Source organism: Camelus dromedarius, chromosome 36 (assembly GCF_036321535.1).
Source record: "Camelus dromedarius isolate mCamDro1 chromosome 36, mCamDro1.pat, whole genome shotgun sequence".
In the NCBI taxonomy this organism is placed as follows: domain Eukaryota; kingdom Metazoa; phylum Chordata; class Mammalia; order Artiodactyla; family Camelidae; genus Camelus; species Camelus dromedarius.
In genome coordinates, this window is record NC_087471.1 from 692145 (window position 1) to 719030 (window position 26886).

A 26886-nucleotide genomic window follows, 5' to 3' on the forward strand; every position below is an offset into this window, starting at 1 on the left:
CCGTCAAATGATTCTGAACAAAAATGGTTTTTGTGCTATGCCTTCAAAAGATACCCCCAAAAATGAATGGGGGTGAGACACAGGTGCATCGAGACGGGGACACTACGGGTAAATTCTGCAGCCAAAAACAGGTACGTGGGAATTCATATGACCATTTTCTTTACTCTTGTGGGTTAAAGACAGAAGACAGACAAGGACAAAGGGGCGAGGAAACAAGGGACCAGCAGGGCGCCCAGTCCCCCCGGGAAGGGCAGGGGGTCGTGAGACACGGTTCCCAGCGCGGATGGAATCGGGGAGAGGCGCTGATGACTTTTAAGGCACGAAAACAACCACCAGAGAAAGTAAAACGCTTGTCGGAAAATGAAAGAAGTGGCGAAAATGAGGTGCTCCAAAGAGTTTCACAAGGAAGATCGGGAAATACTGAAACATGACATCAGTGAATAGCCGTTCAGGCACTTTGGACGAAACCTTGCGGAGAGCCTGCTTGTCTCTTGGAACTGGGGGTGGGGCGAGGAGGAGCGCGGGGGGCCTGTTACTCTGCATTAAAGCCTGTCTGTAAAACCTTATTTGTTTATATTTGGGGCTGTTACATTGACAGGAATCTAAAAGATACACTGTTGAGACAGCCTTGTTGGTCAAGAACTCTCCATGAGTCATTAAGATTCTTCTGCCTCTCTTGGGATCAGGTCGGGGCTAATGGACCGTGAGGCAAGTGACATGTGCCGCCTCCCCCGTGAGGCTGTTGAGAGCTGCTGCGCTGCGCTCCCTCCCTCCCTTCCTTCTCCACAGGGACGAGGCCGACCCAGGGGATGGATGCACCCGCCTCCCCGAGCCACCCAAGCAAGGGCCAGAGAGGCCAGGGAGCCACTCAGCACACACAGGCTTAATGTGAGTGGGGGCTGAAGCTCTCACACTCAATCAGAACTTACCTTTCATTTGTCACAGCAGCACAGCCTAGACTGACTGGGACAAGGGGATTTAAAACAACAGCAGGGTTTTATTATGTGGAGGGATCGGGGACTTTCTGTTTTCCTAATTACTCTGGGAACAAAATAAAACCCTAATAAATGTGGATGTTGGACGGTAGTCGGTGTTTGGTGATCTCATGAATGCGCAAGCCTCTGTACGTGCGCTCAAGCCTGTCATAACCCGAGACCACGTCACTGAAGCCCACGGAACACGCAGCCACGCGTAGCAACGGCTTATTCAAACGCAAGCACGGTGCCCACCTCTCTGTGCTGGCCTGTCAAGGCCAAAGGAGTGAATCGATGATCAATGACTTAGGGAATGATTTCAGACACAGAGGGCTGAGTAAGTGATTCTGAAAGATGTTGAAAAGAAAAAAAAAGGGCGCCAGACTCCATCCCTGAGGCTGTTCTTACAGACGCGCTCACCGGCCCCTTCCCAGCCGCCTTGATCCAGGCTCAGTACCTTCAGCATCTCCCCGGGAGCTCAGGAGCCCCGCCACAGGCTCCCTGCCCCCCACATTCCCAGCTCGCCCCGGGCACCCCTGCCTTGCACAACTGGGAGAGCATGGAGGTTGGTATACGCCGGAGTAAATTTAGACCCAGGACTCTTCTGCATCCTTATTTCTCTGAGTAATCAGCTCTGCCAAGTTTCCCCCTTTATAGTCAGGGACCCACCAATTACCATGAAAATCAGAGGAATAAATATTGAAAAGAACGTGTTCGCCTCTATTTTGGTGTCCTCACAGCAAGGAAGCGGCATTGCATTTTTAATTGTCCTTCATTTCCATTTTCTTTTCCAGTTAAAGCTATCCTCCATGGCATCAATTAAGCTAGGTAATCAAATCCAGAAAAAAAACCCAAAGGACAGTGACTAGTAGGTGTGATTTACGCATTTCCCCACCATACTGCAAATTTATCCTCCAAAATGAAAGCTGTCTACGCGGTGCAGCCTGGGGGGCTTCTGGCTCGCTCGGACGCCTGGTCTGACGTAACTTCCTCCTGCTCTTCTGCGTCATCTCGAGACTGGTGTGTGAATATATAGCCTGTCATTAACAGTGTGTGTCTTTTAAAAAATCATCCTTTTGTCTGTAAAGACTGAGTGAACAGAAAATGAATCAGCTTTGGTCTAGAAGAAGGAGTCATTTAGCTAAATTTTAACTTTTCATTTTTAAAAAATACATAAAATTTTCAGCTGAACTATTTATGTTCTCCTAGAATGGCTTAGCTATTTTCTCCCCCCCGCCTTTTTTTTTTTTTAAATGAGCACAACTGAATTAACAGGTGGCCAACGTGAAAGGAAAGAAGTCTGGAATGATTCTGTGACACAAACCTTATTTTCTGTGACCTTAGTTTTTGGTCAAGACCAAGCAGGATGCACCATCAGAAAAATCTACCTGCATGAATGACTGAAAAATTGTGCTGAACACTGGAATTTGACACAACATTGTAAAATGATTATAAATCAATAAAAAATGTTAAAAAAAAAAAAAGAAAAAGAAAAATCTACCTGTGTTAATTCCCACATTCAGACTTTAGGAAAAAAGTCACAGTGTTATCTCAAAAGCTGTGGAAGAAGCATTTGATACAGTTCAATATAAGTACGTGATAAAAGGAATCAGGTATTTGGTATGTATGTTAATGAGAGCAGAGATTGTCATTTTCACTGGTTCATGGACACATCCCTGGAGTAGTCACTTGTTGAGTGAATCAATGTTGAGTGAATGAAGACCTTTAAGCTGAGAAGAACAGTCTACCAAAAGCTTACATCATCCTTAAAGGAACAAAACCTCCTTCCCTTTCGAGTTGGAAACAAGACAGGGGCTTCCTCTGCTGGCCAGCGCTCAAAGGCGCCCTGGTCCCCGCATGTGGGAGGGCCACCTGCAAGGCGTGGGACTGGGGAGCTGGAGACCAAACAGGCCGTGTGTGCAACGGCATGACCGCCGCGCCATTAAAACTACTGCAGTCAGCAAATTTTCCAGGCACAAGATCACACTGCAGTCCTCTGCCTTCAGCAACAACTACTGAGAAAAACTGATCAAAAATAACATACCACTTACAACAGGAACTGAAACTAGACACTCTAGGAAATAACCTGACAAAGGAAACAGAAAACTTTCCAGGGGCGGGAGGGTACAGCTCAGTGGTAAGTGCGTGCTTAGCATGCAGGAGGTCCTGGGTTCAATCCCCGGGACCTCCTCTAAAAATAAATAAATAAACCTGAACCCTACCCCGCCCCCCCCAAAAAAAACTAAAAAAAACCCAAACTTTCAGAAAGAATTTTTTAATTCTGACAAAAGACACCTTAAAACTAAAGAAGTGGAGACTTATGCCATGTTCATAGATGTGATGATTTAATATTGAAATATGTCAGCTGTCCCCAAATTGATCTATAAATTCAGTGCAAGTCCTATCAAAATCCCAACGTGTATTTTGGGTGACTTTATAAACTGAGTCGAAAATCGGAGCAAAGAATAAAGGTCTGAGAATAGCTCCGACAGCTAACAAAGAGGAGAATCAAGAAAAAGGACCCACAGGCCCCCAGATACTAAGACAAGTTAAAGCCATAGTGAGCAATACGGTGTGGAACTGGTACAGGGACAGACAGTCAGAGCAACAGGACAGACAGAGATCTCGAAACAGGCCGGTGACACAGAGAACTCAGTGTGGGGTGGAAGGAGCCTCACTGCCACAGGGAAGGGATGAATTATCTGGTCAGTAGGGACAGGGATGCGGCTCTCTACACGGAGACATGTTTCAACGTCGGGTCCCCACCTTGTATCATCTTCAAAAGTAGCTTCAGTTGGATTTGAAAAATAAATGTGAAAAGATAAATCTCTAAAGTCAATAGGGGAAAATATAGAAGGGCATACAGTGTATCTGTGATTTGGAGGTGAGAAATCTTTTAAAACTCAAAGCTATAAATCACAGAGGAAGTGTTATGGCTCGGCAGTAGCCCGCATGCCTGGCGTGCGCGAGGTCCTGGGTTCAATCCCCACCCCCTCCACTAAAAATAATCATAAACAAAATAAATAAACCTAATTACCCCCCCAAAAATACTATAAATCATCAAGGGGAAAACTGATGGATTCAGCTACGTTCCAGAAATACAAAGACTTTTATTTGGTGAGGATGTCACAGACACAATTATCTGATAGAAAGTGGAAGAGTGCATTTGGAGATTCTATGACCAAAAAAACCCCTCAAGAAAACCAGTAATATTAGAAGAGAAACATGCAGGGGGGAAGGAGGAACATCAACCGTATGGGGAAACCTGTTGATGAAGCGTGATCAGTGGCTTGCACAGCAAACGAGGAGACATCACTTTACTCCCCAAACTAGACAGACAATGCAAGGAGGAGGTGGACAGGCGACCCTCACGCTCTGAGGCTGTGCATGTCGGCAGCCCAGCCACTCTGGAAGCAGAAGCAATCCCAGGCGAAATCAAGCGTATCTATATCCTGGGACCCAAAAGTCCACTCGTGGGAGACGCCCCAGAGACACCGTCCCGGGAACAGGGGTGAACAGGCACGAGGTCTGCAGTGGCTTCTGTCTGTCAGTCCTTCCCGAGACAGCTCGGGAAGGGACGTGCAGACCACGTATCCGGGGAGCCCCAGATGGCCCACCCAGGTGACAATCCAGTATACAGCAGGCACCACTGACAGATGGCAAAAATGTGCACCGAAGGGAAAAGGAAAGAAGCAATTTGAGAATTTGAGGTGTGGTTGTCTCAGGTGACACCGCCTCCTTCCTCAGACACGCACAGCTGACTCACGATCAGGTCCCGCTGGAGACTAAGTGCTCATCCTCACCAGCCCAGGGGAAAGGCCGTGTTCTTAGCCGCTGTGGAGGCGGCTCTGCCTGCCTCCTTGTTTCCACTGGGAAAAGGATTTTAAGCAGTAATCCTGCACTGTACTCAGAGGTTCCATTAGTGTAATTACATTCATTCAACATAATAATTCCTGGGCTGTGCCGGGGTGAAGCCGGATGTAATTACTGTCTGGAGGACGGGCTATGCAGTCAAACCCGCAGAGTTGCGGGGACACAGCCGCACAGCCAGGAAGAGCCAAACCCCCCGTCACCAGGCAGCCTTCTGCGCGGGAAAGACAGAGACTCAAGAACGGGGGAAACTTCCTGCCTCGCCACGTCTCACCACTTGCAAATAAAAACCTGTGGTTCAACTTTTAGAGAGATTTGAGGTCAGTATGCAAAGCCCAGGACCCCTGCACGTCTTTGTCCACTGTGAACGTGCTTGGAAAGCAGCCTTTCTCAGTTTTTGTGCTTATTTTAGAGGACGTGAGAATAAAGCCTTTCACCCTGGACCCTGGTGATTTTCCAACTGTCAGGACTTGCACGGGGTGGCTCTGGACTGGCTCAGGACTGGCTCTGGCCTGGAAGCATCGAGGCCTCCGTGACCGCTCTCCAGGGTCCTGAAGGGGTGACCCGGGACTCTGCGGGCACATGTGGGCAGAGGAGGGCAAGTGGTCTCCCTGCGCCGCGACCCCGGGGGGGGGGGGGCTGTGGGAGGGAGGCGGCCACTGCGGCCACACTCCGCCCCGCGCTCACCGTGCCTTCTGGGTCCACGAGCAGCAGGTGCTTGGCCTGGCCGTTGTGCATGCCAGTGAGGACGAAGGAGCCGGGGTTGGTGGCGCTCTTCCTGACCAGGAAGTCTCCATCCGTCTTCAGCAGCCGCTCTGCCTCCTTCCTGCTCATCTCCCCCTGGTACCAAGGCTCCGCTCTCAGCTCTTCCAGCATCCTGGCGTCCGGGGCCCTGGGTGAGACGGGGCTGATGCACTCCACGGAGGCCGCCTTACTCAGCACAGGCCCCAACGGCTGGTTCTTGAGAGCGTCTTCGAAAGGCTCTGCCAACGACAGTTGCCAGCGACAAGTCAGTCCCAAGAAGAGCAAATGACAAACAGCACAACGTGAGAGCTAGAAACGGAAAGGCAACTTCTCCCAAGAAAAAAAAGGAAGGCGAGAAAAATGACGGGCTGGTAACATAACGAGACTTATCCGAACAAGCATCTGAAAGCACAGCCCAAGTCTCGGCGTGACCCTTCCTGATGAGTCTGCTCTCCCAAGACAGCTGGGCATTGTGTCTTGTGCCGAAGACTCAAGCACACCCTTAGTCTAACTAGTTAGAATGACTTCATTTCTGCACTCCCCGAGAAGCCATGCATATCGCACGCCATCTACTTTCTCTGGAACATCGGCTAGCCTCTTCAACAAATCTGTTCTTTTCTGAATAAAAACCTGCCAATACAAAAAAAAAAAAAAAAAAGGAAAGACAAGTTGCAAGGTTTTGATTTTGTTCAAAACCTAAGCCCAACCCAACAAATGTTCCTTCCAAAATCTTTGTACTAGGTGAAATTTTTTCAAAGAGAAGACTGACATTCATTCGGTGACTTTTGCGTGACTTGCTGCAGGCTGGGAGCTCACCTCCCCTTGACCTTCACGTGTCTCCCTGCAGAAAAAGGCTCTTGTGTGAGTGTCTGAGCTTGAGCCTGACTTCATGCCCTTCAGGACACACTTCTCCTTGCAGGGCATCAGGCAATGGTAAGACTGCTGCTCCAACAGCAACAGATATCAGCAGTAAGAGAGCTTGCCAGGCACGTCTAACTACATCTTTGGTTTCCAAACAAGGTAATAGGTACAAAGCACTCTGAAAACTGCACTCAGAGCTATGCAAGCGCAAGGCGCTGTGATGGTTATCGAGGACCACACTGCTAACCCAGCAGAACGCAAGCACCACAAGAGCAGGGATGGTTCCTCCTGGGCACAGCTACCTCCCCAGAGCCCAGCACTGCTCCCGGGACAGAGTCTGCGCCCTGTGAATATTCAGTGAGTGCTGCAAAATAAGACCAGTTTTTTCAGGTTAGTAGGGAATAGGCGGAAGTGAGGTGAATAAAGGAAACCAAAATTCAGTCAATTTCACACTTGTTAAATCATTTACAGATGTGGGGAGAAAAAGGTTAAAACTATTAGCTAAAATTATGTTTGCGGATTTTCTCTTTTTGTCCTACTTTTTCCCTGATTACCTGGAGTTGTTGAAAATTTGTACCATCACCATCACCACAGACCTCATCACCACCATCATCATCACCATCACCTCAGCCCCACCATCAGTGTCACCATTATCACCATCACTGTCAACATCGTCATCACCACCTTCATCACCAACACCACTTCACCATCTCACCCTCATCACCACCATAACCATCATCGTCATCACCACCACCATATCGCTGTCCTCACCACCGTCACCACCATCATTACCACCATAACCATCACCCTCATCGTCATCACCACCGTATCACTGTCCTCACCACCGTCACCACCATCAGCACCACTGCCACCATCATTACTGTCATTATTATTTAGCTAGAGTGGCTCAAGATAAACACAACATGCTAGATTTATTTTTCCATCATTTTCAGCAGATACCAGCCTCTCCACAGCTCTCTCAGCTCTCTGTCTCCCCTTCTCTCATTTTGGGAGGAAGAGTAGAAACTGACGGATGAGAAAAGGGCGGCTCTGGTATTTATTTTTCCCATCTCAAACCCCAGCCCAGTCTAACTCTGCCCAGGCTCTGGGGCCAGGAGTCACTGGTGAACTGATAAAATTAGACAGTGAAAGCTGACCACAGATACAACTGCTCCCCTGAAGGCAGGAGATACCATTACAGCTGGGCAGACAGAGGCTCTGTAGCTTGAGGCCACCGCCTCCCTCCTAGGCCAGTTCCACATCTTTTTTTTTTTAACGAAGAGATTGGATTGGATCCTTCCACAGTTCTTCTGGCTCTGGTGGTTTCTGTGAATCAGTGGGAGTCTGGTGTCTGGGAACCAAAGTGGCCGAGGAGAAGCAGACTTACTGTCACGGTGCGGCCTATTCATAAGAGCCCTCCGCTCTGTCCTCACCCACACGCAGTACCGAGTGTTGGCCCAGCCGTAAAGTTACTGAACCTCTAGGATTAAAACAGCCATCATCATCATCATAATTAATAATAATCATAATGTCTACCTAAGGGACCACTGCAAAAATTAAATGCAATAGGAAGCACCTAGCCATGTGGTAGAACCTCAGTAAAAATGCCAGGCTCCTCTCCCTCCCTCTTCAGCCTGTAAAATTCTCAAGGAATTTGAGAAAGAAATTTGGGGACGTAGAGCTGTTTGTGAGCTTAGGAAGCGCTTTCAAAAGTCCTTAACAACAATTTACACTTTCACGAACCAGCTCACGGACGGTTTATTTTCCCCAGTCGCGGTGGCACACGTCACACTACGTTGCCGTCAACAGCCGTTTTGGGTCACTCTTCTTGGCCTTCGTTCTGTTTGTCATCAGAGTGCGTGTCACTACTCGCAACACAGAGTGGCTATTTAAACTCTATGTCTATTTCGTTTTCCCGTGTGACCCAGCAAGCAGAGTAGTGTTTGACCCACGGTAGGTGCTCGGTGGGGAGAAGGAAGGGGAGAGAGAGGGAGAGAGAAGGGAAGGGAAAACGGCAGTGTGCGTGCAAACCAGGGGCACATCACAGTTTCTTGCGTGTGTGTTGGTCTTGCTCTGTGAAGACAGGGGCCAATCCACCTCATCCTGGCACCTTAGAAACCGATGCAGTATTCGGCACGCAATACCCAGTTGGCGTCCGAGGGAGTAAATAAACGAATGCATTTCTGTGTGTTTATCATTTGTCTCAATACACGGCAGAGCTTCAGGAGGAAAGTCAGTCACAAAAAGACGGGGAGGTGGCTTGGCCTCTGGACTGCAGAGAAGGTTGGAATGCCACAGCAGGGGCTGGCCACGCTCAAAGCCTTGGAAAGCCCAACCATCACCCAGAAAAGTACAGCTAATGAGCACCACTCACCAGAACCCTCTAGCAGAAAACCCAGTCATCGCACACATTTCAAACAAAGATGGTGTAAAACACAGGGGGAAAAAAAGGCAGCAAATGGAAACGCACTCATATCAAAGAGGTCTCTCCTGGGGCTGCTCTCTGCGCTGCTGCCGGCGGCCGGCCGGGCCTGCCGCGGGGCGCGCTGCGTGTTGACGTAGGCGGGGGCCTCTCCGGCGGTGGCCACGGGCGATCTCCCGGCTGGCACGCTGTAGATGTCCAAGGCCCCTGCAACGAGAAAACGGCCCTCTTGCCTCTTCTGACGGAGCCGCTGCTCACGCTAAGCCACCCGGCGCTTCCCAGAGAAGCGCCTTCGGCCCGCCCGTCGGACATCCTTCCTGCAGGTGCCCGTGGGTTAAGTCCCGCACACCCTCCTGTGCTCTGGGCAGGACGCCCTCCACTCCTCCACGCCAAAATGGGACCTCCCAGCCCACAACAGTGGACGCCCGTGACAGTTAGGAGCCCCAGCACGACTCGGGGTCCCTGCGGCCCGGAGCCGGGAAGGCAGAGGGGCCACACCTGCGGCCGAAGCTGCCTCGGGGCCCTCTTCCCCTTCACAGAAGCTCGAGGTCAAAGTAACCCAGCGGGAGGGCAACAAGCCTTATTGTAATTGCTCTTTTTTTAAGTGCAGACGCTTGCTTCGTCAATGCAGTGCGGGTGCTACCACCCGCCTGAGAAAGCGACTTCCTAGCGAATTGAGACTCCTTCCTTACAAAGCAGAGTCAGGCTTGTGGCTTCGTGGGGCTCCTCGCCTGAACCAGGGTTGGTTCCGGGCTGAGCCGGGGGCTCCCCGCCGTCGCTGCCGGGGCAGTGAAGGGTGATGCCCTGCTCGGGTCACTATCGGATGCCCTGTGCAGGGTGGCTGTTTATAACACGCTTGCACAGACGTTCTCAGGATCGCCTGGTCCCGCTCACGTCTCTGCAGAGAGGTTGCCTCTCACACCCTGTGAGTGGCGGGGTGTTGAAGCCCGCTCAGTCCAGCTAGCCAGCCTCAGTTCAGGGCTTTTAGAGACACGCTCCCGAGAGCCCGCTGAAGGACTTTTGGCAGCCCCTCTGTCTCCGGCCTGTCAGAGGGAGAATGCAGGTGTCCTGTGGAAACTCCTTCGCTGAGGAGCGTCTCCACAAAGTCCTGAACTGCGCCTGCTGCTCTCCCAGGCCGTGGTTTCTGTGTCTCACAGCCCGTTCCTGCGTTACGCTCTCTGCCTCGGTGGTGACTTTCTGCGGTTCACACGTTTGTATGGACTGCAGAAAAATCAGTCCCTAAGAAGAACTTTACAGACTAATTTTTAAGAGGAGAAGATCGAAAGCCCATGGAATAAGTTGCTGGTGGGTCTTCCCACTTCGGACACGGCAGGCGCTGGGTCGGGGGCAGGGAGGCACACCGTGGTGGTTCCCAGAGTCCAGTTTCATTTAGGGGAGACGGCTGCCAGCAGACTAATAAGGGACACTCTTACTCGTTCTATGGAAAGGATATTCAGTGCTTTCAGATGAGAGCCAGAAGTTGATGGACAGTCATGAGTCTCAAGTCCAGCCCAGGAACGTGCGTAAGACTCGTTCCGCCCTGGTGAGTTTCTCCCAGGGTCTGTTCCTGATTGGCCGGAGTAACTTGAATATAAAAAAGGCCTCGTTTTTAAGTAAACCTGACAAGTTTCTCAGCAGGGAAATATCTAATGTCAGTATTGTGTCTCCTTTAGTCCTTAAAAGTTACTATGTCTATGCACACGATTGTATATAACACTTTTTAAAGTTTGGTTTTTATTGACGGGCAGTTGATTTATAATGTTCCAGGTGTACAGCAGAGAGGTTCAGTGATGCATATATATACATTTTTTCAGATTCTTTCCCATTGTATGTTATTATAAGCAATTGAATTTAGTTCCCTGTACTGTACAGTTGTACTTCCTTGTTTATCTGTTTTATATTTAGTAATGTGTTTCTGTTAATCCCAAACTCCTAGTTTATCCCTCCTCTGCCCTTTCTCCTTTGGTAACCACAGTTTGTTTCCTATGCCTGTGAGTCTATTTTTGGTTTGTAAATAAGATTTGTATCACTTATTTTAGATTCCACATATAAGTGATATCATATGATATTTGTCTTTCTCTGTCTGATTTATTTCGCTTAGTATGATCATCTCTAGGTCCAGCCATGTTGCTGCAAATGGCATGATTTCATTCTTTTTTATGGCTGAGTAGTATTCCACTGTGTATGTAATGCTTTTTAAATATATAGAGAACAAAGATGAAAACATAGTTAAAAAGTACCTCTAGCAAAGTTATAACTTTAACTTGCTATTTCTATCCTATTGTGAGGTAGAGCCATGTGGTTTATTGACTGGGCTTTATGATTTATTGACTGGGCCAGCACAGGTGGGTCATCTGTCAGCTGGGTCATCTTTTAGCTGGGGCAGGCAAAACATGAAATTCCTTTATATGAGGGGAAAATTTTTAAAATATATTGTCATTTACTTGCTGGCACAAATGGCAATAATGAAGGGGAAAGCCTTAATGTTAAACCAATAAATGGTTAAATTACATAACATTACATACATGTTAAATTACATGTATAAATTAGACACATGTTAAATAAATTATGTTAAATTACATACATTAACAATAAATGGTTAAATACATAGGAGTGTAAATCGGATCTTAATCCATTCATCACTCCATCCCCTTCAGACCCTGTACAGTTAGTCTCCAGGGCCCCAGAGCTGTTGACAGTTGTGGAAATGTCTGAGGAGGGAAAAAGTTTAAAATTAAAGAAGTAAGCTATATATTCATATATGTACATGCACATATACATATGTATGGAAGTAACTATCTACAGATTTATGTTAGCAGGTAAAGTAAACAGGCCTTAGTCATATCTGAGCTATTTGTAATGTGGGACGTAGGTACATGCTGATAGGTCTGCTAGGAGGTACGAGTGTCCTCTGAGAGTCCCCAGGGCCTGGGAGGGACTTGCACCCCTGGCCTCGTCTCTGCTGAGGGCCCTGTGTTGCTCCGTTCTTCCCAAAGCTGGCCCTGGACAGGGGAGGCGGGGGTGACACACGGAAGGGAAAGCTACTAGTTACTGTTGGGAGTCACCGGGTTCAGCCCTGCTAAGGGGCTTCGGGACAGCGCAAAGCACACTCCAGTCTCCCCATGTGAGATGGTGGAGGTGCCCCAGGGAGGTGGAGCCCTCAGCCCCTGGGCGGGCAAGCCGTCCTGCCAGAGGGAGGCCTTAGACGGAAAGTTTTAGGGTGCAGGAGCGCACGCAGCACTGCGGGGGAGGGTGGCGGTGATCTGGTCCTGGCTCCAGGGGACGCGTCATCTGATGTGTGCCCTCCGACATCCCCAACAGCCGTTGTTTCTATTTCTACGAACTGGCCAGGAGTCTTCAGCCCCACCCGCAGCAGGTGTTTATCCCGGTGGGTCACTCTTACCACTCCCCACGAGAGGAGCTGCCCACGAGGCAGCACATCACTTTTGAAAAGTACCTTTCATGTTCCTCGTCCACCTCACCTTGCCGCTCACCTTGCCTGGCAGGTGCTTGCTGCCAGTCTTCTCCAAACGGGTCTCCTAAGTGTCTCCCCTGGTAGTAAGTCTGTTCTTTCCCTGCAAACTGTAGACATATGTAAATACACAAAGGGAAAAAAAAGTATCTTTTCTTGTTTCTTCACCTTTGAAAGCCACAGCACAGTAAGAGGGACTTCAGTGGCCAGTGGGCGGCACCCCTGTGACACCCAATTTCCCTTCATGCCTTGTGGTTGGCATGAAGGTTTGATAAATGTTTGTGTGGCTATGACAACCTCATCAAAAATGCATGAAAAACTACAAATGCCTCCCTGTTTTCATTACCCCCCACATCCCTTCCTGAAACCGAGCTCTTCTGAGCACAGCCCTAAAACAGACCTCAGTTAGAGATCGTCTGTGTGTCAGAAGGTCCCTCCCGCCCAGCCCTGACGCCCGTAACCATTCACGCCTGGGCAGGTGCACCCTGGTGGTGCCTTCTCAGTGTTAGAGTTACTGACGCTTGGTTTCAGTTTAATTTTGCCACTTTTATTGGTGTCATTGTCATTCACATAAGGTAGGTGACATCAAAAAAATGCCCTATAGGCAATGAAAGTATTCTGTGTGATACTATAGTGGTGGCTAGACGTCATTACGCATTTGTCAAAGCCCACAGGATGTACAGCGCCAAGAGGGAACCCTCACGTGAACTATGGACTTTGGTTGATAATAACGTGCCCACGTTGGTTCATCAATTGTACCAAATATGCCGCACTGATGAGGGATGTTGAGGGGAGGGGAGGATATATGTGTGGGTGGGGAGGGCTATGTGGGAGCTCTGTATTTTCCACTCAATTCTGTTGTGAACCTGAAACTGCTCTAAAAGAATAAAGTCTATTTTTTTTAATGCCCTGTAACAAAGCGATACCATGGAGAGAACATAACTCTGGAAAGCGAATGTCTTACTGGAATTTTGAGTTGGAGGGAAAATGAGTGAAATAGAAAAGCTCAAAAAAATTCATTTTAAAGGCTTACATCCACTCTCTCTTCAGGGCACCTGGAGCACCCCAGGCCTTTTTAAAGTCTTGAACTCTCTCTTTTCCTCATTATGATCACAGTATAATGGGATTTGTCCTGGGACGAGGAGGAAGCCCCCAGATTCGCATCTCAGGAATCACAATACAATTCCAGTGCGTCTGACTAACACTTGTGATGTTAAAACAAGAGCTTCCCCGACTTGCCTGTTTCGGGAAACTCAAGGGGAGAAATTTATGGGTTATTTTTTCTGGATAGAACACCAGTCTGAAAACAGAGTTGAAGAAAGCAAAAGGAAATAAAGTTCAGTTAGCCAGCATCTAAGGGAAAAGGTACCAGACTCACCTGGGCCACGTCAGGGCAGTGGGGTCTGGCTTTCAGTCTAGCATCCACAAACCCCCCTGGAGGAGGCGTCTTGCTTGGAATGCTGTTGTAGTACGGGTGGTCTGAGCCGTCACCCTCCTCTTCAGTCCATGGCTCATCTAGACTCTGCATTCTATCAAAAGAGGATTTTTCAAGGACTTTAGCCAAAAGTTGAGCTTGCAATCAAAACCAAAAAAATCTAATGTTAGTACCTGTCACCCTAGAAGGCAGAGTTTGGTCACTGCCCCTTCAGCCACTTAGGTCTCAGGCATATAGAAAAAGCAGATGAGTGGTTTGGTCAACCATCACTGCTTTATTCGCAGTTCTACCCTTTAGAAAATTCCAGTTATCTTTGAAACCGGAAAGAACTCCTTTTAAAAAGTGCATTTTAACAAGGAAAGACATAATTTTTATGTAAGGATAACCAGATTCTCAAGGTACAGACATACCTTGCCGTGAAATATACCCAAAACAAAATTAACTATAAATTGGAGATTTAGTGACATCAGGGGAAATGGCAGAGTCCAGACCTCTGCAAATGCTCTCCTCAGTAATAGCAACAAGAAAACTAGCAAAAAAAAAGTTTTTTTCAAAATCAACTTTTTTCAGAACTCTGAAAATTAACCAGAAATTGTAGCAACCTTATTTATTCAACAAACAAACACAAACAGCTGCCAGAACAACAGCTTTGTTGCATTTTAACTTGACCTATTACCATTTCCATGGTAGCCCTAAAAACCAAAATCCCATAGTCATAGTGGAAACCAGTAGCTTAAAAGCTATGGGAGGGGACAAAACAGCAGTGCGGTTCCTGCACAGCCCTGTCCCCAGTGAAGAGTCATGATGATCTGTCAGCTCATTCTCTAGGCAATTCCACTCCCTGGGCTGTCTTTATTTGACCTGATTCACAGTTTGTCCAGGGAAAAGGGCTTCTTCTCCAGGGCCACTTGTCAAAAACAGTTAGAGGCAAGTGTTTAACTTGGTGGCTCCCTGAAACAGTGGTTCACATTTGGGGAAGAGAGTGGGCTAATCAAAAAGCTTAAAAGAAAAAGCTGGAAAATGATCAGCTTTGATGTATTTCTAGGAATCTAAAAGGCTGTGTGTATGCACAGGGCTGTTTTCATGCCCAAGACTGTGTGCCTGCTGAGAAAAGATGTACAAACCTCGAGTTCTTGCTTGTGACTGACCTAGAAGCTTTGCACAAGCAGAAAGTAAAAGCTGAAGCAGAGATGCCAGCTGCCTGGCTGACTGCCGAGGACACACACAGAGCCCCTCAGCAAAGAACTGGGAGGCTTGTGGTTTCAGACCCAGAAGGAACTCTTTCTTTAGTCGTTAGCTGTCTCGTAAGTGAACTGAGAAGAGTTGTCAGTGGCCACATATGATGAGGAATACAGATTTTACTAAGTTAGTTTGGGAAAGTCATCAAAACAAACCACCCCCAAAAGAGCATCCTGAGGAGGGGAGAAATCTGATTTCCAGAGTTGACACATTATACTATTTAAAATTTCCAATTTCAACAAAAAATTATGAGGCATGCAAAGAAACAAACAAACAAAAAACTTTGGCTCCTACATAAGAACAACAGCAAAAAAAAGCAATCAATAGACACTGTCTCTGAGGAAACTCAGGTTTTGGACTAAGCAGACAGACCTTAAATTAGCTACTTCAAATAGGTCCTGAGAACTAAAGGGAACCATGGACAGAAAAAGTCAAACATGACCGTGCAGTCTCACCAAATTGAGAATATCACGGAGGTCCACGGACAGACGCCTCATAATCAAACTGCATGAAGCCAAAGAGAAGGAAGCACGAAAGCAACAAGAACGAAGCAGCTCGCCGTGTACGGGGGTCCTCAGTGGTGCAGCAGGCGCCTTCTTACCAGCCCCAGCGGAGGCCCGAAGGCCGCGGGACGGCACGTCACAAGTGCCGACGGAAAACGCTGTCTACCGAGAACTCTCCACAGGAATGTCTTGTTCTGTTGCGCTTCCCTTTCTTACATTTCACAGCTTTCAGAATTTGCATTTTTCACAAATCCGAGGTTTGTAGCAACCCTGTGTTAAGCAAGCTTATCAGTGCCATTTTTCCAACAGCATTTGCTCACTTCATGTCTCTGTGTCCTATTTTGGTAATTTTTGTAGTATTTCAAATGTCTTCATTATTATTATATTTGTTACGGTGACCGGTGGTCAGTGATCTTTGATGCCACTGCTGTGATCGTTTGGGGGTGCCGCAAGACACATCCATACAAGATGGTGAACTTGATAAACGTTGTGTGTGTTCTGACTGCTCCACCAGCTGACTGTCCTTCCATCTTCATCCCTCTTGTCTGGTCTCCCTATTCCCCGAGACACAACAGTGTTGAAATTCGGCTCATTAGTAACCCTAAGAGGGACTCTGTTCAAGTGAGAGGAGTCATATGCCTCTCACTTTAAATCAAAAGGTAGAAATGCTGAAGCTTAGTGAGGAAGGCATGTCAGAAGCTGAGAGGCCAAAAGCACGGCCTCTTATGCCAACAGCCAAGTTGTGAATGCAAAGGAAATGTTTTCAAAGGAAATTAAAAGTGTCGCTCCAGTGAACGCATGAATGATAAAGTGAAACAGCCTTATCGCTGATACGGAGAAAGTTTCAATGGTCCAGACAGAAGACTAAACCAGACACAGTACCTTAAGCCAGAGCCTAATCCAGAGCAAGGCTCTAATTCCCTGCAGTTCTATGAAGGTTGAGAGAGATGAGGAAGCTGCAGAAGAAAAGTCTGAATCTAGCAGAAGCTGGTTCATGAGGTTTAAGGAAAGAAGCCATTTCTAGAACATCAAAGTACACGGGGAAGCAGCAGGTGCCGATACGGAAACTACTGCACGTTCTCCAGAAGATTGAGCTCGGACAGCAAACGAAGGTGGCCACACTACCTTGTACTGGGAGAAGACCCACCTAGGAATTTCAGAGCTAGAGAGATGCCTGGCTTCAAAGGACAGGTTGACTCTCTTGTTAGGGGCCACTGCAGCTGGCGACTCTAAGTTGAAGCCCTTGCTCATGTACCATTCTGAAAATCCTAGGGCCCTTAAGAATTATGCCAAGTCTACTCTGTGCTCTATAAATAGAACAGAGCCTGGATGACAGCACGTCTGTTTACAGCATGGTTTACTGAATATTTTAAGCCTACCGTTGAGACCTACTGCTTAGAAAAAAAGATTCTTTCAAAATGTTACTACTCATTGACAATGCACCTGGTCACCCAAGAGCTCCAACCGAGATGTCAATGAGATTAATGTTATTTTCATGCCTGCTAACACAGCATCCATTCTGCAGCCCTTTGATCAAAAAGTAATTTTAATTTTCAAGTCTTATTATTTAACAAATGCATTTCATAAGGCAATAGCTACTCTCCATAGTGATCTAGACAGTGATCTGGGCAAAGTCAATTGAAAACCTTCTGGAAAGGATTCACCATTTCAGATGACATCGAACACAGTCACGATTCACAGAGAGAGGTAAAATTATCAACATTGACAGGAGCTTGGAAGAAGTGAATCCAACCCTCATCAATGACTTTGAGGGGTTCAGGAGTCAGTGGAGGAAGTAACTGTAGACGTGGTGGAAATAGCAAGAGAATTAGATGAAGAAACGGAACATGAAGGTATGACTGAACTGGTGGATCTTTGGATGACATTTTAATGGATGAGGAGTTGTGTCTTAGGGATGAGCAAAGAAAGTGGTTTCTTGAGATGAAGGCAGCTCCTAGAGAAGATGCTGTAAAGATTGTCGGAGCGACGACAAAGGCTCCGGATATTATACACACTTAGTTGATAAGCAGTGGCAGGGTCCGAGTAGAGTAACTCCGATTTTGAAAGTAGTTCTGTTGGAGGAATGCTCCCAAACAGCACTGCATGCTACAGAGAAATCATTCATGAAAGGAAGAGTGAAACAATGCAGCTGAATTCATTGTCGTCTTGTTTGAAGAATGTGTCACAGCCACCCCAGCCTTCAGTAACCATCAGCCTTGATCAGTCACCGGCCACCAACATTAAGGCAAGACCCTCTCCCAGCAAAAAGATTACAGCTTGCTCAGATGATGGCTAGCATTTTTTGGCAATAAAGTATTTTTAACTAAGGTATGTATGTTATTTTTTAGACATAATGCTATTAAGTGTGCATAATTGCATACTTAACAGGCTATGGTATAGTGTAAACGTAACTTTTAAAGGCATGGGGAAACCGAAGAAGAATGTGTGACTTGCTTTATTGTGATGTATTAAACCCATTCATTTATGGTCAACTGATTTCAACAAGGATGCATAGACAATTCAATGTGTGGAGGAACAGTCTTTTTGACCAATGGTGCTATGACAATTAAATAGCCATTTGTGAAGGAAAGAAGTTGGATCTTACCTCACACCATATATGAAAAATAAGCTCAAATGGATCAAAGATCTGAATGTAAGAGCTAAAACTTAGAAGAAAACATAGGTGTAAATCTCCGTGACCTCAGATTAGGCAATGGTTTCTTACACATGACACCAAAAGCAAAAGCAACCAAAGAGAAAATAAGTAAGTTAACTGAACTTCATTAAAATTAAAAACCATTGTGCTTCAAAGGACATTAACAAGAAAATGCAAAGGCAACTCAAAAAATGGGAGAAAACATTTGCTAATCCTATATCAGAAAAGAGACTTGTATCCAGAATATATAAAGAACCTCTACAAATCAACAATAAAAAGACAAATAACTCAGTCTTAAAAATGGACTAAGTATTGGAGCAGACATTTCTCCAAAGAAGATATACAAATAGTCAATAAGCACATGAAAAGATGCTGACATCTTTAGTCAGCAGGGAAATATAAATCAGAACCACAATCTGAGTCCACTGTATACTCACTAGGATAGCTAAAATCAAAATGATGGATGATCACAAATGCTGGTGAAGTTGGAACCCTCATACATTACTGGTGAAAATGTAAAATGGTACAGCCACTTTGGAAAACATTTTGGCAGTTCCTCAAAATTTTAGCATAGGGCTCCCATATGACTGAGCAATTCCACTCCTAAGTATATACCCAAGAGTACTGAAACACCTGTCCATGCTGGAACTTGTCCACATCTTCACAGCAGTATTATTCATAAGAACTAAAAGGTGAAAACAACCCAAATGTTCATAAACTGATGAATGAATAAACAAAAGCTAGCATAGACATACAATGGAATATTATTCAGCCCTAAAAAATATGCCATACAGATACATGCTACAGCATGGATTAGCCTTGAAAACATTCCAATAAGCAAAGGAAGTCAGGCACATATTGTATGATTCCATTTACATAAAATGTCCATAATTGGCAAATCCATGAAGACAAAAGTAGTAGTTGTTTGGGGAGGCAGGGGTTAGAAAATGGGGAGTAACTGCTAATGAGTATGAGGTTTCTTTCTGGAATTAGAGAGTTGTGATGATTGTACTTGTAAAATCTTTGACAATTCTAAATACCACAGAACTATATATTTTTAAAGGGTAATTTTATCATAAATAAATTATACAGCAATTTTTTAAAAATAATAATTAATGGAGCTTTGGCTACATTTGAATTGTTTTTCATTGTTCTCTCTGGTTTTGTGTTGACAATGACCTTGAATTTCTGCAAGAATATCAGAGGAAAAAAAGCTTCTAAGGAAAAATCATACCATAGCAAAAATCCTTATTCTTTAAAAGTGCTGTTTTTGATTATCAGTTGGAGATGGAGGATAAATCCAGATCACAGAGTCTCTCCCCAGGTAATTAACATAATGAACAAAAACTAATTCACAAATAAGAGAAGCCACCCACTCACCAGCAGAAAGAGAAGCACAGAGGAAGCCATGTGCCACCAAGATGAAACTCTGAGATTCTGGGGCAGCTTGGTGGGTCCTAATGCTGCCACGCCTGCTCCCCACTCATCTGTCCCCAACGCCACTCCAAAGTATGCGGGCAAAGAAGCTGACTACATATGTACCCAAATCTCACGCCTTTAGCTTACATTTTCCAATTTGAAGAGAAATGGCCTGAGTGAGTGAGCAGAAAACCCAAGGAGAATTGCTCACAAATAGAACCTCCTGTCTTGCTGGCCCCTAGGATCTCAGCATCTCAGAGAGAACAGGGGCCAGCGCCCGCCGTAACCCAGGGTCCCCGGAACAGGCAGGGGAGCGGAGGAGGGCGCATGGCAGCTGGAGACAAGGTGGCGTCTGTCACGCCCAGGATGTCCCCACCTGCTCCCTTGGTCTCAGACCTCCTCAGTGAACACCACAAGCAGCTTGTAGACAAGATGAAACGGATGTCAGGGAATATGGGCACCCTTGTTCCTGCTCTGCTTTAGAATTTTATGACATTTTCATTTTATGCCATACTTGCATTTGGGGTTGAGAGTTTTCTCAGTAGATAATATCTCCCTACTTCATTTTCTTTCCTCAAACCTTCTTCAAACTTCATTATATAGAAACATACACAGGACTTCATACCTTAGGAATATTCCCAGGGAAGCACAGTAATTCAGTGAACTCCCCCGACTCATTTTTGTACATATTATTCTCATAGTATTTATTTGACTTTTTTTAAATTGAGGTATAGTCAGTTTACAATGTTGTGTCGATTTCTGGTGTACAGTGTAATTTTTCAGTCATGTATGAATATATGTATGTTCACTTTCATGTTCTTTTTCACCATAAGCTACTACAAGATATTGAATATATTTCCCTCTGCTATACAGGATAAACTTGTTGATTTTTATCTATTTTATATATACCCGTCAGTATATGCAAATCTCAAACTCCCAGTTTACCCCTTCCCACCCCCCTTCCCCCTGGCAACCACAAGTCTGTATTCTATGTCTGTGAGTCTGTTTCTGTTTTATATATAAGTTCATTTATCTTTTTCTCTTTTTAGATTCCACATATGAGTAATCTCATGTGGTATTTTTCTTTCTCTTTCTGGCTCACTTAGAATGACATTCTCCAGGGCCATCCATGTTGCTGCAAATGGCATTATTTTATCATTTTTTATGGCTGAGTAGTATTCCATTGTATAAATATACCATGGCTTCTTTATCCAGTCATCTGTTGATGGACACTTAGGCTGTTTCCATGTCTTGGCTACTGTAAATAGTGCTGCCATGAACATTGGGGTGCAGGTGTCTTTTTGAATTAAGGTTCCCTCTGGATATAAGCCCAGGAGTGGGATTGCTGGGTCATAGGGTAAGTCTATTTTTAGTCTTTTATTTGACTTTTATGCAACATTTCAAAAGTACAGAAAAACATAGTCATTAATATCAAAGACACCTACACATCCACCACTGAGATTAAACAAATGTGAACATTTTGCTATATTTGATTCCTTCTCTTAAAGAAATAAAATGTGTCAGACTTACTTTGGATGGATAAATATGTGATATTGACAGCAAAATGTAAATGGTAGAATCTAGAAGGTGGGAGTACCAGTGTTCACTGCAAAATTCTTTTTATGTATTGTAACATTTTCATTATGAAGTGTTAGAGAGGAAATACACCAGCCAAAAAACAGTTAAAGCCCGCCCCATGCCCCGTCACCATCAGGTGTCCTGGAGTCGGTACGTAATATCCTTGCAGGTTTTTATACTTTTATACACATGCATTTATCCATAAACTATACATACGATTGTTTATGTGTTTTAAAATTTTCCATAAATGGCTCATATCCTTTTTCACTCCATTAAAATGCTCGAGATTCATTCTGATAATACACATTTACTGATGAATTCTTTTTAACAACTGTGTCCTGTTACATACGTAATTTAAAACTTCGCTCACCCACTCAAGGGCTATCGGGTCCCCCGCCACTTTCTACCTCTAACTCCCTCTTGCACAAAGCTTGTGTGAGCTTGCAGAAGCCCCTATCAACCAGGAAAAAACGGGGCTTCCACAGGCACCCCCCAAAATGCATGCCTTGCAAGAAATTTTCCAATGGGTGAAGGCAAATAAAATTAAAAGTCTCTTTCACGAAAGATGAAGACTTCAGAGAGATGAAAGTCACCTTCACAATAAGAAACACAGAGGTGAGTTCTGCTCCCACAACTGACTCCCACATCTGTGGCTGCAGAGACTGGGGGGAAAACGTGAAAAGCAAATTCGGGAGAAATAAAATAGAGCTTTATTTACAGTGAGCACACCATTGTAACAGGCCTCCAGTAGGACAGACGACTGCCCCGTATTACTTTTTTTTAATGCTTTTTTATGCTGCGTGGAATACCCTTATGTCCTAAGGGAACTAAGTGGTAGAGTCCAAGCATTTTTATAATTAAACCGAACATCTCAAAACCCCTGGTCACATTTACTGTTTCGCTTAACACTTAAACAAACACCGCCAAGCTGTTGTTGTTCCCATTTTACAGACGAAGCTGCTGAGACTCAGGCTGGCTAGGACCCCGCCTGGGGCCGCCCCGGCCATCGAGTCTGAAAGCCAAAAAGGCCAGTAAGGCAGACGCAACGCTGGTCGCCCCAAGCACGGCGCCTCCCGGAGGGAGCCTCCGAATCAGGACTTCGGCTCACCCTGACGACAGGGACAACGGGCCAGGCAGAACCCGTGATGCCAGCCCAAGGAGGCACATGTGGAAACATCGCACGCACGCAGAGGACCCAGAACAGAAACGCACTACCGTTTTTTTGGTAACGTTGGCCACTGTCACTATAGTTTCAAGAAAGTGTTCTAAACATCCGGAGCATCGCCCGCGCGTCGGCTTCCTGGGCCACGGCCCGGCGCCGGCCCGGCGTCTGCGCGCCCCGGAGGCCCTGTGACGGACCGTGTCTGTCCAGCGTGCTCCCCGGGAAGGCGGTTTTGTGGATTTTCTCCTTTCAAGTGTTTTTAAGAGGAAAGGCCAGAAAATGCAGAGGGGCCACTGCAGACACTACTCACCGGTCGTGGAGAGCAGGGATCTTGGAAGGACACTGCAAATACTGCTTGAACCGGAGCTCAAAGGCCTGTCCGATGGAGCCGATGACATCCTGGGCCAGCCCGTCACAGCACTCCAGAATGTGACAGGCTGTGAAAGCAAGGGGCACGGAGCGTTAGAGACAGACACTGGGGCTGCCCAGGCTCCTCCTTCCCGAGGGGAAAACCCCGTAGCCTGCGGAGACAAGGGGACAGGAGGTGACCTTCATACCAGCTCGTGGCAGCTCCACCCACAGCTGCACCCCGGGGCCCAGCCGTTCGGTTTCCTGCTACAGGGGTCCGTTCCTTAATGGCCTATTCCCTCCAAAAGTAGAGGTTCTGTTTGTAAGTACATTTTAACGTTTTAAAGTGCAACTGGATTTCCCTCCGATCGCTTTAAAGTCTATGAAAAATCCACTCAGAACTCAGTAGGGAAATAGGGTCTGGAAGGAAAACTCACAGGACCCAGAACCTGAGAGGAACAAGAAGAGTCCCATGAGCCTCAAAAAAAAAAACCAAGAAACAAATTTAAATTGGCTCCTTTGAATGAATCCTGAGCTCCGATGGACTCAGAGCAAGTCCTCTGCTTACTTCCCAGTGGGAGTACGGTGTTGCCAAGTGTGGCACTCGAAGCAGTGAGATGAACAACCTTTGAAGATGAGTTCAAAGGGACACTAGTTACCCAGTAGGACCATCCCGCCACACACCACCTGCATCTACACTGGATGAGGCTGAATGTTCAGGCCAGTTCCCGGGGGCACCTGCCAGCTCATATGGACATGCCGTCCTGGTGACCAAGATGTGGTGTAATCCATGTGGAACCTCCTGAGAAAAGACGGTGGAGTAGGGCAAGGCAGCGGAGAACGTCCCCGCTCTGCTCTGCAGGGGAGCAGAGCTCTCCTCCAAGATGCATGAACACGGAGTCCCGCAGAAGAGCCCCCGCCCCGCCACGTGGCACCGTGGCCGGCGTGACATGCTCTGTCGCCACTGGGACAAGGGCATTCTCCCTGGAGAGAAGGACAGGTGGGTGTGTCACACGCCACCTTTCTCTTGCCGACAGCTAGGCTACAGCTGTGCTTCAAGGAGGGCCTCCAGGAGCACGGCGGGGGCCAGCAGTGAGGCGCCGCGTCGCTGCCTGGGTGCTGGCTCCCCGGCGCTGGCAGCAATCAGGGAGCTGCGGAACCGTCTCCCCGCCGCGGGGGAAGCCAGCACGTGCCAGAAAGAGGGCTCGTTGAGATGGGAAGTTGTGAAGGAAGGAACAGGGACATCACCACCTCCACCTTCTGGCCTCTCTTCATCACGATGCTGCTTTCTCCGCGCACAGAGCAGCCCGGCGCCGCAGAGCTCACCCTGACGGTGACAGCGAGGGTGACAGCGAGGCTGCCAGCCTCGGGCTTCTCTCCCCCTGGGCTCAGAGAGGACGCGGGGACAAGCGCTTCCAGGGAAGGGCAAATGTCACTGGATTGCTGCCTCAGACTGCAACGCTGTCCCTCAGAACACCAGCCCCACCTCAGCGATGGCCGAGGGCTTTGTCCAGAGGAGACAGACGTCCCGGCTGTATTTTTGTTATTGAGTATTGATCCTGTCTTATTTTATTGTTGATACTAGTTTTCAGGATCAGCCCAGGTGGGCACAAAGCAAGCCCATAAGCAGCTGTTGGGACGGTGCGGTCGTCATTAACTGAAGGGAATGGAGGTGCCTGTCCAGCCAGTCGGGAGCAGGAGTCTAGGGTGGAGTGAGGCGAAGAGCCTCGCTCCCGCACCTGCCCCGCGTCTCCATCCGCCCCTGCCCGCCCTGTCCTGCTGTTCTCCAGCACCGGCACAGCCGAGGGAACCGGCTGGCCAGAACTCTGGAGAACTGAGTGCACCAGGGATGGACCCGAGAAATGCAGCTTCTTTTTCTTCTAAGGAGGAAAGCAGTGCCCTAACCTTCAACACAGTGAATGAAGACCAAGGTTTCTGCAAAGGGAGCCGTGCGATCGGTCTCCGTGGCCCCCTCATCTGCACACCAGAGAACATGAGAAGGAAAGGGTCTTCTGTAAGTCAGTTCCTGGGACATTGGAAGACGCAGGGCTCTGGGTGGAAGCACCCTCATGGGATGAGGGCAGAGCCCTGTCTCGGGTCTGGGTACCAGAGGGCGACAGAACCAGCAGATGCAGCATTAAACCACGACTCCAGGCTCCAGGACTGGCTCAGTCCTCAGAGGACCGAGAAGACGTCGTCTGTGGGCTGGGTCGGAGGACCCCTCTGTAGACTGGCCCTTCTGTGTTTCAGATGGTCTCCTCTGGAGAGTATTGCAATGGTCCTTAGCCAAAAGCCACTGTCTTCTGACCTCACCTGCATGACCTGGTGTGTGAGGGATGACGAGGTCCTGGCCAAAGGTGGCCATCAGGGCTGCTCGTCTTAAATCCCACGAGGAAAGGATGGGGCCAGAGGTGTCATTCATGACCAAGAAGGAGAAGGATTGAGTGAGAGGGACGTACGGAGTGGTGGTGCCCAGAGTCAAGACTCAAAACGATGCTAGAGAACCTAAAACTTGGCCCAGAACAAACACAGAGGCAGGAAACAGGGTCATTCCTCATTCTGGCCCCTTTGCAATAGTGCAGTGGTGTGGGTGGTCTGGGGACAGGGGCCTGCTTGCCCACCCTGGTCTCTCCCTGACCAGCAAGGCTGGAGTCACTCTCCAGGGGAGCCAGCTCAGACCCCACAGCAGCCAGCCCAGCCCTGACACTAGTGGGGGGCCTTCATCAAGCCTCCCCATAGAGGCCACTCCTACCTGGGATGAGCCACGTGAAAGCAGAAAGCTCTGTGGCCCAAACCAGACGGAACTGGGACACAGCATCGCTCTGCACACGGCACTCCTGGTGGGCCAGCCAAACGCCTTCCATGCCCGGTAGACACTGGCAGGCCAGAAGGCCAGTCCAGTTTCCCCATGGCTCCAAATGGCCCAGGGGCGAGTGGCTGCACCTGCCTGCTGGTGCTCAGGGCTGCTCCCGCCATCTGACTGCTAAACGGCCTGCGGGCCAGTCGGGGCCACCATCCAGTTGAGCGTGCTCTCTGAGCCCTGCCTGGGACAGCTGCTCTGTTAGTCAGCACAAGCAAGTGACGCCCCGTAACAAACATCCCCAGCATCTCAGGGGCTGAAAACAGTTCCACTCCTGCTCGCTCTTTCCTGGGCACCTCTCCCAGGTGGCGACACCGAGAGACAGGCTGCTTTGATCTTCTGATCCTGAATTTCAGCACCAGGCCTCCACCATGCTCCAGGGAAGAAGGAGACAGGAGGGCCTTGCACAGCGCTGCTCTCAGCCCACCATACAGGACCGAGGTGGGGCCGGGTGGGCAGTCTCCTGAGAGCTGGGGGGAGCAGGGCCAGGACATCAGTGGGCACCGGCAATGCCCATCACACGCACCGAACACCCAGATGTCTTTACTTTTGTAAATCAGAGGTTGCCAAGGGTTTTCATGTTTACCTGTAAAGAACTCTTCACTATCCTGAGCACATGTCCCAAATATGTGTCAACTTATTTATAAATTATTAGCATATATCCCCATGCTACTATAATAGAATGTATGTTATATAACTAGCTTTTGGAAGATGTTTAAAAGGATAAGATAAAGATAAAAGTTCGAGGTGTTTCGTTGACCTCGAAAGCACCACACCATCAGTTATGACCTCAAAGCAAGATAAATACCTTGGGGGACGTCCGTCACCAGTGATGATGGATAGAAATTCATCTTCCCCTCTTTGAAATATTTCTCTTAATCATTTGAGTTTGGAGGGGTTGATTGCTTATCTGATCAGATCATCATTGTTTTTTCACTTTGAAAAAGTAGGACCCCGCTCCCCCCCACCCCACGGTCGGGAGCAGCGGACACACGGAAAGGGTGTCGCTGGCTCGTTGCACCCTTTCCACATGCTTACGGGGTGAGGGCCCCTCCGGCTCACATCGGCAGTGCCTGTAAACAGAGCCTCCCGCATGTGCCCCACCACAGTGGCTCCTTCCACACCCTGGGGGATGGTCACCGCCCCGTGGTGGGCCTTGTCTCCATGGGGGTCTCTGCAGGTGTGGGGGGAAAACCTCTCAGGATCTGTGCCGCCCCTCTAAGAAGCCATGGCCCCTCCCACCCTCCCACACCCCCAACTCACACTTCACAGCCGTCCAGCCTCCCCAGGGCAGCCCAGCCCCTGAAGGGGTCCCATCTCGGGCTGTCCCACTGTCCTCTTGT

The 26886-nt window shown here is 47.8% G+C and overlaps 1 protein-coding gene across 2 annotated transcripts in view; it reads right to left on the bottom strand.

The window, feature by feature from the left end:
• Nucleotides 1-26886, bottom strand: part of SHC3 (SHC adaptor protein 3) — a 139747-nt gene that overhangs the window by 17669 nt on the left and 95192 nt on the right. The window contains exons 7-11 of one of the 2 annotated variants that reach the window (XM_031442060.2): nucleotides 22646-22772; nucleotides 13722-13872; nucleotides 12366-12453; nucleotides 8920-9078; nucleotides 5532-5827 (exon numbers count right to left, since the gene is read on the bottom strand). In XM_031442060.2, the coding sequence (XP_031297920.2) occupies nucleotides 5532-5827; nucleotides 8920-9078; nucleotides 12366-12453; nucleotides 13722-13872; nucleotides 22646-22772 (821 nt within the window). Of the gene's footprint in view, nucleotides 1-5531; nucleotides 5828-8919; nucleotides 9079-12353; nucleotides 12454-13721; nucleotides 13873-22645; nucleotides 22773-26886 lie in introns of both variants that reach the window. The other variant, XM_064482421.1, reaches the window with a different exon arrangement.